The 13,297-nt window shown below is 39.2% G+C and overlaps 1 protein-coding gene across 2 annotated transcripts in view; it reads right to left on the bottom strand.

The window, feature by feature from the left end:
• Positions 1 to 13,297, bottom strand: part of LOC118204110 (homeodomain-interacting protein kinase 2-like) — a 134,189-nt gene that overhangs the window by 46,078 nt on the left and 74,814 nt on the right. For both annotated transcript variants that reach the window (XM_085820836.1, XM_085820837.1), the window contains exons 13-19: positions 12,779 to 12,998; positions 12,539 to 12,630; positions 5,339 to 5,404; positions 3,490 to 3,666; positions 2,728 to 2,972; positions 2,077 to 2,265; positions 1,828 to 1,965 (exon numbers count right to left, since the gene is read on the bottom strand). In XM_085820836.1, coding sequence (XP_085676962.1) covers positions 1,828 to 1,965; positions 2,077 to 2,265; positions 2,728 to 2,972; positions 3,490 to 3,666; positions 5,339 to 5,404; positions 12,539 to 12,630; positions 12,779 to 12,998 — 1,127 coding nt within the window. The remainder of the gene's footprint in view (positions 1 to 1,827; positions 1,966 to 2,076; positions 2,266 to 2,727; positions 2,973 to 3,489; positions 3,667 to 5,338; positions 5,405 to 12,538; positions 12,631 to 12,778; positions 12,999 to 13,297) is intronic.

Here is a 13,297-nt window from a genome sequence, read left to right on the forward strand (position 1 = left end):
GTGGAATTCCTATTTTTATTTATACACTCATGGACAAAAAAATTAGCGCACCAAGAAATAATTGCGGGGTCGTAACAAAACTTGCAATGAAGGTACACGTCGGGGAGATATGCAAATGATTAGAAATGCAGAGTGATTGCGCATTACGTATAGCCGGGAGAGGGCATTGAACGTCGTACACTGTGGAGTATAAAACAGGTAACCAAAGCCTGTTTAAGTGTGCTGAATCATTTACAAAGGAAGAGCTGAGGTAGACATGACATTACGCCATGTTCAAAGACAATATGGGCAGTTGTCGCAAATTGAGAGGGGGAGAATCGTCGAGATTATGGAAGCTGGGTGGTCAGCTAGGCGAGTAGCTCATCAATTAGGCTGCTATGATTGTGTTGTGAGGAGGTGTTGGGACCAGTGGACCCGAGAGATGTCAAGTACACGAAGACCAGGCTCAGGACACCCTCGACAGACCAGTCGTCGAGAAGACTGCCACGTCATAAGAAATGCATGCGTACAGCCAATTGCTTCATCGGCCACCATACAGGCACAGGTAGCACTTTCACTAGGGGCCCCTGTGTCTTTTCGAACCATACGAAGGCACGTGGCTGAAGGAGAGTTGGTATCGCAGCGCCCATTATGTGTGCTGCCCTTGATGCCCACCCATCGATGCCTCCGTTTGTAGTGGTGTCGAGCACGAGAAAACTGGACTGCAGCAGAATGGAACAAGGTCGTCTTTAGCGACGAATCCAGATTCAATCTCAGCAGTGATGACAATCGTGTTCGTGTGTGGAGAGCTCGTGGTGAACGCCTCAATCCTGCCTTTGCTGTACCATGACAGCCCAGCGGTATGTTCATGAAATCCTGCAACCACATGTGTTGCCACTCATGCAACGGCTCCCAAGAGCCATTTTTCAACAAGATAATGATCGGCCTCATACGGCAAAGGTGTCACAAGACTGTCTCCGCACTGTTACTACCCTTCCTTGGCTGCCCGATCCCCAGATTTGTCTCCAATTGAGCATATCTGGGATCATTTGGGACGACGAGTTGGGCATCCCATGAGTTTGAATGACATAGAGGCAAGGTTACAGCAAATATGGAACGAAATGTTTCAAGACATCATACAGAACTTGTATGACTCAATGCCCGATCGTATCGCATCATGCAATCGAGCTAGAGGGGGTCAAACGGTGTATTAACTCCCCCGTTCTTTTGCCTTTTTCTCTGAAATAAATTATCCTTTTTCTTTTATTTTCTTATCATTTACTTACATCAAAGTAGACATTACGTATGTAAAATTTCTTTTCATTTTGACGACTCCTTCTTGGTGCGCTAATTTTTTTTCCATGAGTGTATATTATAACTGTACAATTTTCGTTACTTTCTTGGGGTGAACTGAATGCATGACTACTCAAAATGCAGTAAATTAAAGACATAAATCATATTATTAACCTAATACATACACTAAGAATTGACAAAGTTTGTACACGGTTGAAGGCTCTAATAATATTTTTTGTTCCATTCCAATTCAGCATTCGTAAGAATTTCACACACAGATCAAATAATGGTTTTCTTGATTTCTGATAATAAATGCATGGACAATACAAAATTATCCTTGTACTATTAAAGATATTAAAAATTATTATTAATTAAAAATTAAATTATCTTGTACTATTTGCCATAAAATCTGCCATGCCACACTGTACACATTTAAGGTTTTTCTTTTAAGAGTATCCTAGGGATTTAAAAGGAAAAGGAGCACTTATTTCAATTTATAATATAAAATTAATGTAATCATTTAAAGAGCATAAAACATAAAAGTAAATATTTTACCATATTGAAGATTCCACTTCTTCATCTGAGTCTGAGCTAATTGTAATGACACTAACAACTGGACTCGGAGTGTCGTGAATTATAATAGTAGGCCGCTGATGTTCTTTCTCAGACACTGGTACAATTAATTTTGACCTGCTAAAAGATATACATGTGAAACTACTGTTACATTTGTTACGCAGATATTAAAAGGCAAGAGAATGAGACAAAAATGAATAATAAGAAATAATGAGATTTGGGAATACAAACCTTTCTTGTGTTTTACTTGATCGAGAAATCTCCCAATTACTTACAGGTGGGCAACAAGTCTGAGAAGACTGCAAATTATGAACGATTTGCTGACTTTGCGAATTTTCCCATTTTGGAGGAGAACTTTCTTTTACCCTTTTCTTAACTGGAGACAGTTGGCAATTACTTATGTCCTTCTCTTTACCAGGCCTATAACATGACAACTAAAATAAGTATCTTGGATGGAAATGAAATTCATTTAACTTACAACAACACAGTTAATAAATGATATATTAAAATAAAATAAAATACTAAATTAAAAAAGGGGGGATTATTTTATGACCACCTTTTAGTGCATTCTGATATATTCATAACAACTGTAGATTATTATTCTACAAAAAAATAAGAACAGAAAAGAAAGAAGAAAAATGAAGTTTACATATGCACCTTATAAAAATATTATACACATAAAAAAACAGACGGCATTATTATTCCTCATCACAGTTGAAAATTTAATATTTTTTACCATTTGTAACTGCAACTGTTGATATTATCATATTACATACATATACCCATCCTTGGAAAAAGGGAAAGGGGGAGGAGAAATCTTAATCTATTATATACATAGATTAAGATTTACATACATAAGATTATACACAGATTAAGACAAACCTTAATTTCGTCTGGCGTTTTGAAGATGTATTAACATTTATTGCACCACCTAATAACTTGCTAGATGACTGAGACTGCCTTGTTGGTATCAATGCACAGTGTGATGAATTTGAATTTGCAGTTACTACACCCCAAGACTGCTGTAAATTTGGAGCAGCAAGAGCAGCAGCTTGCTGTGGTAACAGAGGATTTAAATGTGCACTGCGATCTCGCAAATGCTCATACACAGCAGATTCATGAAGTTCCTAAAAATACAAACAGTAATTAGCACAAAAAACTTGAACACGAACAGAAGAATAATCTTAAAAAAAAAAAAAAAAAAGTTACATTTGAGTTCATGATAAAACATTATCACATTACTTTTAATAATTCATTTCCAATATTAAAAATATGCTTTAATTCCACACCCTTTTTTTAATAGGCTGGTAAATTTTTTCTTAATAAAAATGTGGTAAATTTAGCATGCCAACTTTAATGTTTTAATTAGATTTACTGATTTTACTATCTCCCCCCCTTCTCCCCCCCACGCCAAAAAAACTTTTATAAAAATAAAATAACAAAAAATCTAGCATGCTTATTATTTGCTCGTTTCGTACGTAAGACAAATAAGGCACACATGTAAACAGATTAAAAAAATACACATGTAAATGGCACTTAATAATTAAACTGATTACTGAAACTTACTTTCACATATTTTCAAATGATTTATTTAATAAAATAAAAGTGCTATTTTTTAATGATTAAAATGTAATATGAGCTTACAACAGGAATGATTGCAGGCTGGTCAGGCAGAAGAGTAGCTCTTTCAAGAACCAATGATCTACTCCATGATTCAGAATCTGATAACAAGGGTTGTTGAATGGTTCTTTGGGATGGAAGCTGTTGCCATGATGGAACAAACATCTGTCTGCCAGTCGGCCAACTGGATTGTACAGCATTCTGAAAAAATATTACATTTATTATGTAAATGTCTATAGGCATAATCTGTTAAATTATCATGAGATAAACTGCCATTAGAATGGAGCTGGAAGCAAAATTTTTTCGTCTGCGTAGTAAATGGACTTATGAAACTAATTCTAACAATAATTTTATGGCTATATATATATATAGCTGCAGAAGGGCTTTTTCTTTGTCCCTAATTTCATTTTTGAAATTTTATATGAATTACTATGTATATCATGCTCAGTTAGAGACTTTGGCATTTTCATGGAAAACAGACACACTTTACTGAATATGAAAGCAAGCAATAATGCAAAAGTTTAAATGCATGAAAGCAAATATAAACAGAAGATATACAGGGGTTGGACAAAAATATGGAAACACCTTTAAAAAACATGTTTCTTTGCTTAATATGGTGTAGGAAACCCGTTGACATCCAAAACAGCTTGCAGTCTTCTCGTAATGGATAAATACAGTTCCTGTATGTTTGCCAAGGGAATATTATACCATTCTTCCTGCAAACGGTGGCAAGTTCAGATAACGATGTTGGCGGTGGATAACAAGAACGCACTTTCCGTTCCAATGTAGACCACAAAGGTTCGATAATATTCAGATCTGGTGACTGTGGTGGGCAGGGGAGATGGGACAACTCATCCTCGTGCTCAGAAAACCAGTCCTGGACAATGTGAGCTGTGTGAACAGGGGCCTTGTCGTCTTGGAAGACACCATCACCATCAGGGAACAAAGTTTGTACCATGGGATGAACTTGATCGGCCAAAATGTTCACATAAGTCTTGGCAGTCATGTGCCCTGACACAGTTATCATGGGGCTAGTAGAGAACCACGATATGGCTGCCCAAACCATAACAGAACCCCCGCCATGTTTCACTCTTGGCAACAAGCAGTCTTTATTATAGGCTTGAGATGGCGTTCTCCAGACGTAAACTCGGCCAGAAGTGGGAAACAATGTGAAAGAAGACTTGTCAGACCATATTACTCGCTTCCACTGCTCTATAGTCCAGGCTTTATGACTTAAACACCACCTTTTCCTGTTACGGGCATTAGCATCACTGATGAGTGGCTTCTCAATTGCAGCATGGCCAGCAATTCCCTGTTTATGAAGCTCCCTTCTAATTGTTTTGATACTCACAGGGTTCGGTAACACTACATTCATTTCAGCAGTAACTTTTGCAGCTGTGGTCTTCTTATTTTTCGTCACAATTGCCCTTAATGATTGTCTGTCACGATCACTCAGGACACACTTTCGTCCACGCTGTGATTTAGCAGATGATGTTTTTCCACTTTTCAAATATGCGGAATAAATCTTCGATACAGTACCTCTTGAAACACTAAACACCTCGGCTACCTTGCTTATTGAAGCACCTACCATACGTGCTCCAACAATTTGCCCACGTTCGAAGTCTGTTAACTCTGACATAATGCAATGAAAACCTCACATAACAGTACTCCGACAACAACTGAACATTTTAGCACATTTACAAAGTTGTATAGGTGGCGTCAGTAGTAAAAAATGCCAGCGCCACCTACATATTTCATTAAAATCAATCTTTCTTTTCAAACATGCATTTCACAAGGTGTTTCCCTATTTTTGTCTATCCACTGTATTTCTTTACAAATGAATGAATATTTTTAAATCATAAAATGAACTTACAGTTAGCAGCATTTGCCGACCATTTTGTTCAACTACCGACACGGGAACATATTGCTGCGCACCAACCTAAAGCAAAAAGTATTCAATAACTTTGATAAAAACTAAATGGAAGCATACAGAAAATGCACATTAAAATGATACTAATTATTTAGATCTGTAACACAAAATTTCATTTACTATTAACCCCTTCGCACCGACTGTCACGTCTACGTGCCAGCAACGAACACACTCACTTCCCGGCCGACACGCAGGTGTGCCAGAGCGTTTTGCTGCTCAGTACTGACTGTCGCGTATTTGTGCCAGTGTCCTGGAATGTTTTAAAAACTATAGTTTCTGCCACAAGATGACACTGTATGTCCATATGGTTTCAGATACATGTACATTAGACCTTCTACTCAAAATGAGAGAAGCATGACTCACATACACGTGTTTTTGATTATATAAACAAAAGGGGAAATAAATGTTTCCGAATGGCATGATTTATGACGTCTCTTTAAATCGCGCTTTATTCGCATGTGGTAGTTGTTTATTGTAAGTAGAGAAGTTTTATTTGCGCTAAAGCGTTGGGTATTTCGGTTTGCAGTTCAGTTTTTAGAAAATAATTAGATCTTGTTAGACGTGAATTCTTTCTGTTTTTAACGTTGCAATGTCGAAGCGTCGAAAATGTTTAACAGAGCATGAAATAGCAGAAATGATGCAAGTGAGTGAGTGAGTGAGTGAGTTATTATGGCGCAAAAACCAGAGATGATTATGACGCGCCAAACAAAAGATGAGATGATTACAATTGATGACATTAAAATTCAATAAATAAAAACAAGTAGATAAATGTACCAAATCCAGAGGATGAAGTCATATAAAAACAAGTTAAAAGCACATATTAACATTCAAGACACAGTCTTCAAAACAAATTATATTTGGTAATAAAAGCCAATCTCTTTTAAATAATAAAATAAATTAGAATTGACCTCTCTTCCGATTAAACGGTCGAGAGGTAAGTCATAGCTATTAAAATATTTCTGGCGAAGACTATTAAAACATGGACACTCAATTAAAATATGACGAACAGATAAACAAACATTACAATTAAAACAAACAGGCTCATTTTCAGCTTTGAGAAGATAGCTATGTGTGACTCTGGTGTGACCAATTCTGAGTCGAGTCAAAAGAACGTCCTCTTTACGATTTCCAGCAAAATCCCAATGCTCAATTCTAGGCTTGATGTTTCTCAACTTGTTGTGATGCTGAACATCCCAAATTTGCTGCCATTTTTTTCGTATCTTTCCCTTGATGACACAGCAGATGTCTCTAAAAGGGATAAGGCGACGGGACAGTTCGACAGCAGATTTTGCCGCAATGTCTGCAAGCTCGTTTCCCTTTATTCCCGTATGCCCGGGAATCCAGCAGTACAGGATTTCATATCCTCGTATCGTTAAATTTCTATGAATTTTGAGAACATCCACTACCACAGGATTCTGAGTATTGGGAAAAGCTTCCAAGGATTTAAGAGCACTATACGGGTCTGTATAAACTATGAACTTTTTGTGGCAGAGCTTTGAGATGTAAAAAAGACCATAATATATAGCAGATAGTTCAGATGTTAGGACTGAGAAAGCATGGTGCAGGCATCTGCTCTCAATGTAATCTTCAAATACAAAAGCCATCCCGACATGATCATTTGACTTTGATCCATCTGTGTATATCGGATGATAACTGCTATATTTGTGCCTGTGCTCAGCGAAAATTTGTCTGTAAACGATCTCGTTAGTGCTCGCCTTTACGTGATGTTTAAAAACATCAAGAAGCTGGATCCGTGAATTTTCCCAAGGTGGAATTTCAAAATTCTGTACTGCTTGGGGGTGCATATCAGAGAGGGAGAGTTCCTCAATGACAGGGCGAAGTCTTAAAGGGAAAGTAGGAACACAGGATCGACGTGTTTCAAATAATGTGTTACACTCATTATCAAGTAAGCACAGCTTATTGGGATGTTCAGGTTGAGATAGAGTATTAAAATATTGCAAAAGGGACAATTGCTCACGCCTCAGATAAAGTGACGGTTCGTTAGAGTCAACATATAGGCTCTGCACAGGAGAAGTCCTGAAAGCTCCTGAACAAATCCGCAGACCTTGATGGTGAACAGGATCCAGTTTTAACAAAACAGATGACCGAGCGGATCCATAAACAACTGAGCCATAGTCCAGTTTAGAGCGGACGAGCGCTCTGTAAATGCGAAGCATGGAGCAACGCTCTGCACCCCAGGAGGTGTTCGCCAACACTTTTAAAATATTTAGTGTTTTTAGACACTTCTTTCTCAGGTTTAAAACACGAGAAAGGAAAGTCAATTTTCGGTCGAACGTCACTCCTAAAAATTTTACTTCAGGCGCAACTGGAATAATTGTACTATTCAAATATAACTCAGGTTCAGGATGGAGATCTTGCTTCCTACAAAAGTGCACGCACACAGTTTTCTGTTTCGAAAATGTAAATCCCTGTTTGTCTGACCATTCTTGGATCTTATTCAGAGCCATCTGCAGTTGCCTCTCTACATATCTCATGTCTACTCCTCGACAGCTAATCTGCAGATCATCAACATATAGAGATCCCAAGATGGTGGGAGGAAGTTCTTTTAGTACAGAATTTATTTTTAAACTAAACAGGGTTACACTGAGCACACAGCCTTGAGGCACACCCTCTTCCTGTTCAAAAACATCCGAAAAAACAGAGCCAATTCTTACTTGAAAAGTTCTAGTGTTCAAGAAATTTTGAATGAAAATTGGTAGGTTGCCGCGCAAGCCACTCTCGTGAAGATCCCGGAGTATATCGTATCTCCATGCCTTATCATAAACTTTTTCAATGTCGAAGAATATCGAGACAAGGTGGCTTCTTCTTACAAATGCTTTTCGAATAGATGTCTCTAAGAGGAGCATGTTATCTACAGTTGTTCTTCCCTTTCGAAAACCACTCTGATAAGGCGATAAAATATCATTCTTTTCCAAGAAGTAGACTAGGCGGCTGTTTACCATCTTTTCAAACAGTTTGCAGAGGCAACTCGTAAGGGCAATTGGCTGATAGTTGGAGGGATTCCTTGGATCTTTCCCTGGCTTAGGAATAGGAATGACAACAGCTCTCCTCCATGCACTGGGAAAGGCACGCTCCTTCCACACCCTATTGTAAAGAGTGAGAAGGGCATTCAGTGACTTACAGGACAGATGCTTTAGCATTTCATAATTCACTCCATCAAGACCCGGAGAAGACCTATGTGTCTGCAATAAAGCACTCCTTAATTCAAGCATAGTAAAGTCTCTATTGTAAGGCTCAGATTTGGAAGAGTTGAATGCGATGGGATTTATTTCAGAGTGCTGCTTCATAGAAAGAAATGCAGGTGTATAGTTTCTGCTGGAAGAAACGGAAGCAAATGTCTCACCAATAGTATTCGCAATTTCTTCTATGGAGCTAATCAATTGGCCATCTTTTTCCAAAAAGGAAAGTGAGTGGTCTTTATATATGCCGCATGCTTTTCGAACTCTTTCCCAAACCCGCTTGCTAGGCGTGGAGGATGTTATTGACGACACATATGAAATCCAGGAATCCCTCTGGCTCTGCCTTCTTACTTTTCGTGCATTTGCTTTGGCTCTTTTAAAGGCTATGAGGTTTCGCAGAGTAGGATATCTACGAAAAATACCCCATGCTTTTTTCTGTTTTTTCAGTGCTTCATGACAGTCGCGATTCCACCATGGTTTTGAATATTTTAGTAGTTTTCCTGATGTTCTAGGAATGGAGAGCATAGCTGCCTGAATAATAGTATTAGTAACAGCTTCAACAGCGTCATCGATATGCGCATCTTCTACCATTTCATCTGTGAGCTCTGCAATGGAAGAGAAGAGTTCCCAGTCTGCCCTGTCCAGTATGAATCGAGGGGATCTCGACATGGGGTTTGCTCCTCTTCGTGCAAGAGACACAAGAATGGGATAATGATCACTGCTGTAAAGATCTTTACCCACATTAAAAGTGCAAAAAGGCAACAGAGATGGTGAACAGATGGCAAGGTCGAGAGCATGGAAAGTTTTTGAAGGCTCATGGAAGTAAGTATCTTGCCCATTATTGAGGAGACAGAGGCTATGGTCTTCGATCATCTGCTCAATTTGTCTTCCTCGGCAATTAGTATCCTTACTACCCCAGAGCGGACTATGGCCGTTAAAATCTCCTATTATGATGAAAGGCTCAGGCAGCTGCTCTAAAAGACCATTTAAATCTTGCTGATCAATATGCTCATTTGGAGGCAAATACAGAGAAACGACTGTAACAACAATATCAAAATTTGTTTGAGTAGCGACAACTTGGAGGGATGTCGTCAAAGAAAGCACATTTGAGGGATAATCCAGTGAGGTGAGGAGACCTACACCTCCACTGGCACGCTCACCTGCAATGTTATCTTTCCTGACGAAAGAAAACCTCCGAAGTTTTGCTTGTTGTTCCGGTTTTAGATTTGTTTCCTGTATTGCGAAGCATAAAGGTTGATGAACATTGATTATAGCTTTGATGTCGAGCAGATTTCGGTGGAAACCGCGACAGTTCCATGATACGAGGGTGGCCATTATGAATAGTTTTTGTTCTTTCTGTGCTCTTGTTTGGTTTTTCGTGGAAGTAGATGCTTGGGAACTTCCAGACCCTCTTCTACTTCCATACCGTCTGAATCCGCAGATTCAGAAACCATTCCATCAAGAGAGCTATTGCTGGAACTTCTATTTTTATTTGTTTCTTTTCGTGTGGTAGTTTTGGGTTTGCTTTGAATTACTATTTCTTTATTTTGTACTGTATGGGTTGGGTTTTCTTTCTTCTTGTTGTTTGTAGTCTGTTGAGTTTTGTTTGGTGGCGTCTGCATACTAACTGATGTTTGGGTAGCAACTGAGCGAGATCTTTTAAGAGCATTGGCGTAAGATGTATTTGGTCGTAGCTGTGTGCTTTGGACTAATCTTCTGGCTTCGGCATATGAGATGTTCCTCGTAACCTTTGCAGTCTGCACTTCTTTTTCCAATTTCCATTTTGGGCAGAGGCGTGAAAATGCTGGGTGCTCACCCTTGCAATTTATACAAAGAGGCGCAGCGGTACAATTTTCAGAATCGTGGCCAATCTGTGAGCATCGGGCACATGTGAGGCTGCCATGACAAGACGTCTTAGAATGGCCGAAACGCTGGCATTGGAAGCATCGCATAGGGTTCGGAATATAAGGTCTTACAGGAAAATTTAAATATCCAGCCTTAATATTCTTAGGCAGATCAGGCGTGTTGAAGGTAAGGATCACGTGTTTCGTATCGATCAACTTACCTTCCTTACGCATCTTGATCCGCCTAGCACCGCAGACATTTTGGTCGGATAGCTCGGAAGCGATCACTTCTTCAGGAACATACAGAAGGTCGAATTCTGATATTACGCCACGACAATAATTCAGTGTCTTATGTGCTGTTACAGTGACATTCGCTTGCCCAAGTTTAGTTATTTGAAGTAAAGAAGCAGACTGGGTGGCTGAGATTGTATCAATAAGGAAGTCTCCGGAGCGGAGACGCTTTATATTTCTCGGCTCACCAATACAAGAATGAATATATTTATTTATTATGAAAGGAGACATCTTATGCAGCTCGCCAGAAGGACTAGAAATGACTAGGAAACGGGGGCTATTGTTATGATTTTTTTCATTTGTATCTGTGCGTAATTTTTTTGCAGTAGACTTTTCAGAAGTAGGTTGAGTGGCTGGTTTAGCAGTAGACATTTCAGAACTAGGTTGAGCGACTGGTTTAGCAGTAGACGTTTCAGAACTAGGTTGAGTTACTGGTTTAGTAGTAGACCTTTCCGAACTAGGTTGAGTGACGGGAGTGACCTCGAAATCTTTAATTAGGTATATATGTGAAGAAGCCATAGTGAAAGAAAAAATGATTCGGGTCCGACGGCCCCGCCCACCACGAAGCCCAACAAGGGAACACAGATTCCTGTGTTAGGGCTAGCCGGACCTATACGCAAACTGAAGCCCCACAGTCGGCTTTCCCGAAAGCAGGTACTCCCGAGAGCTTGACCCCAAGCCACTGACACAAGGACTAGTGACCAGCCGATTGACACCCATGAGGACGACTAAGGTGCCTCCCGTTTAGCTGAAGCAGAGGCCAAAGCAGTGTGTTGGGGACAGTACCTCGCCCCTCAACTACCAGGACCCTCCTTTCCAGCGACACGGGTCTCCACGCACAGCAAACACGTGGGCAGTTTTCTCGCCACTCGAAAACTAGAAACAAGGTCTGTTCCAGCCTCTCGTGATGAGCCCCAAACTCCGTAGAGAGAAACCACAAGGGAGAAGGGAAGGGAAAAAGTTCCAGCCAAGAGGAGAGGAGACGGAAAAGAGGACAGATCACTGGGGCTCCAGGATCGTGACATCCGTCTCATCAAGAAGATGATCCCCTGAAGGGTAGGGTACCTCGGGATTGCCACACCCGTACTCACAAAAGTGAGCCCCCTGAGGGACAGAAATGATGCAAAATATTTCAGGTATTGATTCTGAAAGTTTAACTGAAAGACATTTTCCAAAACTTTATTCAGAAGAGACTGATAAGAAAATGAGATGACGATGCTTTGTTTGTTCACATTCCCGGAAAAATCCTCCAAAACGGCAAATGAGTTATTACGAGTGCAAGGAATGTAACGTAGGACTGTGTGTAGATCCCTGTTTTCAAATTTTTCATACGAAAAGAAAATTTTAATATATTTAGTTTTCAGATGCATAATGTTAAAAGTCATAAAATGGTGAGTAATGAAAATAAAATGTGTAAAATATGCATTTAAACAAGAAATAAGGTAATTAAAGTATATAGTATAAAAAAATCTATAAAGCATAAGCCATTTAAATACGCTATAGAGCATTATTAAACAATGCGTTGATACTTCGGAAATTTCATGGATTTAGGCTTAGTGGCAAAAAAAGCCCCCCGGCCCTGGACAGACGCTCGCGTAAGACACTGCCGTCCTCTGCGATAAGCGCGTGTTTGCGCTACCCGGCTCGAAGGGGTTAAAAATGTAAAAATTAAATCTGTAAAAAAAGCCCCCCCAAGGGCAATTCTACCTCTCTCTGAGGTATTGAAAGAGAGAAAACTTTTAATTAAAAAAGGGCAATTCTACTTCTCTCTAAGGTATTAAAAAGAGAGAAATTTTTAGTTATCTCACCTGTGTTAAAAGAGATGGCTGAATATGAAGAGCTTGTGGTTGTGCTGCTTGGGCAACAACAGGAACAACATGTTTTGCAGGAGAATTTAAACCTGTAATATTATCATTTGTAAAATTTTCATTCGCTGTACATATTTACATTGAATGTAAACCTGCACTGCAAGTATTTCAATTACAAGCATCCATTTTACAAATTTAGAAAAATACCCAATATGCTAAATGTAAAACAAAGATTAATACCTTGATAAGATGGGCACAGAATTGATGATACACAGAGTGACTGAGCAGCATGTTGAAAAGGGTCAGCTCTGGCTGCTGCTGCTGCAGCAGCGGCAGCTGCATATTGATTTGTGGCTACAGCTGCTACTCGTGGCTGAGCCTGAGTCTGAGATATGTTTACCCTTGGTGGTGCAGTTACTTGATGAGTAGGTTGATAGAAACTAGTGGACTGCAATTGATACTGGAAAAAATAAATTCAATTTTAAAACGTAAGTTAAATATTATTTCTTTGAATATTTATATGCTTTATGAACTAATTATATTGATCTGTTTATATTTCTGGCCTTTAAAAAATTATACACAATAAAAAATGTTACTTATGCATAATCTCAACTGCAGAAATGTTGGCTCATGAAATATCTCATTGGCAAATGATTTTGCACCAACAGTCATATGCATACATTGCATAATGCAAAAGATTTGCAGAAAACTTTTATGTTTTCCCAATGAAACAAAGCAGCAGTTTTAACATGGCATAAC

This window comes from Stegodyphus dumicola, chromosome 7 (genome assembly GCF_044657685.1).
Source record: "Stegodyphus dumicola isolate Sdum_Otavi_A_Nest chromosome 7, ASM4465768v1".
NCBI lineage: Eukaryota > Metazoa > Arthropoda > Arachnida > Araneae > Eresidae > Stegodyphus > Stegodyphus dumicola.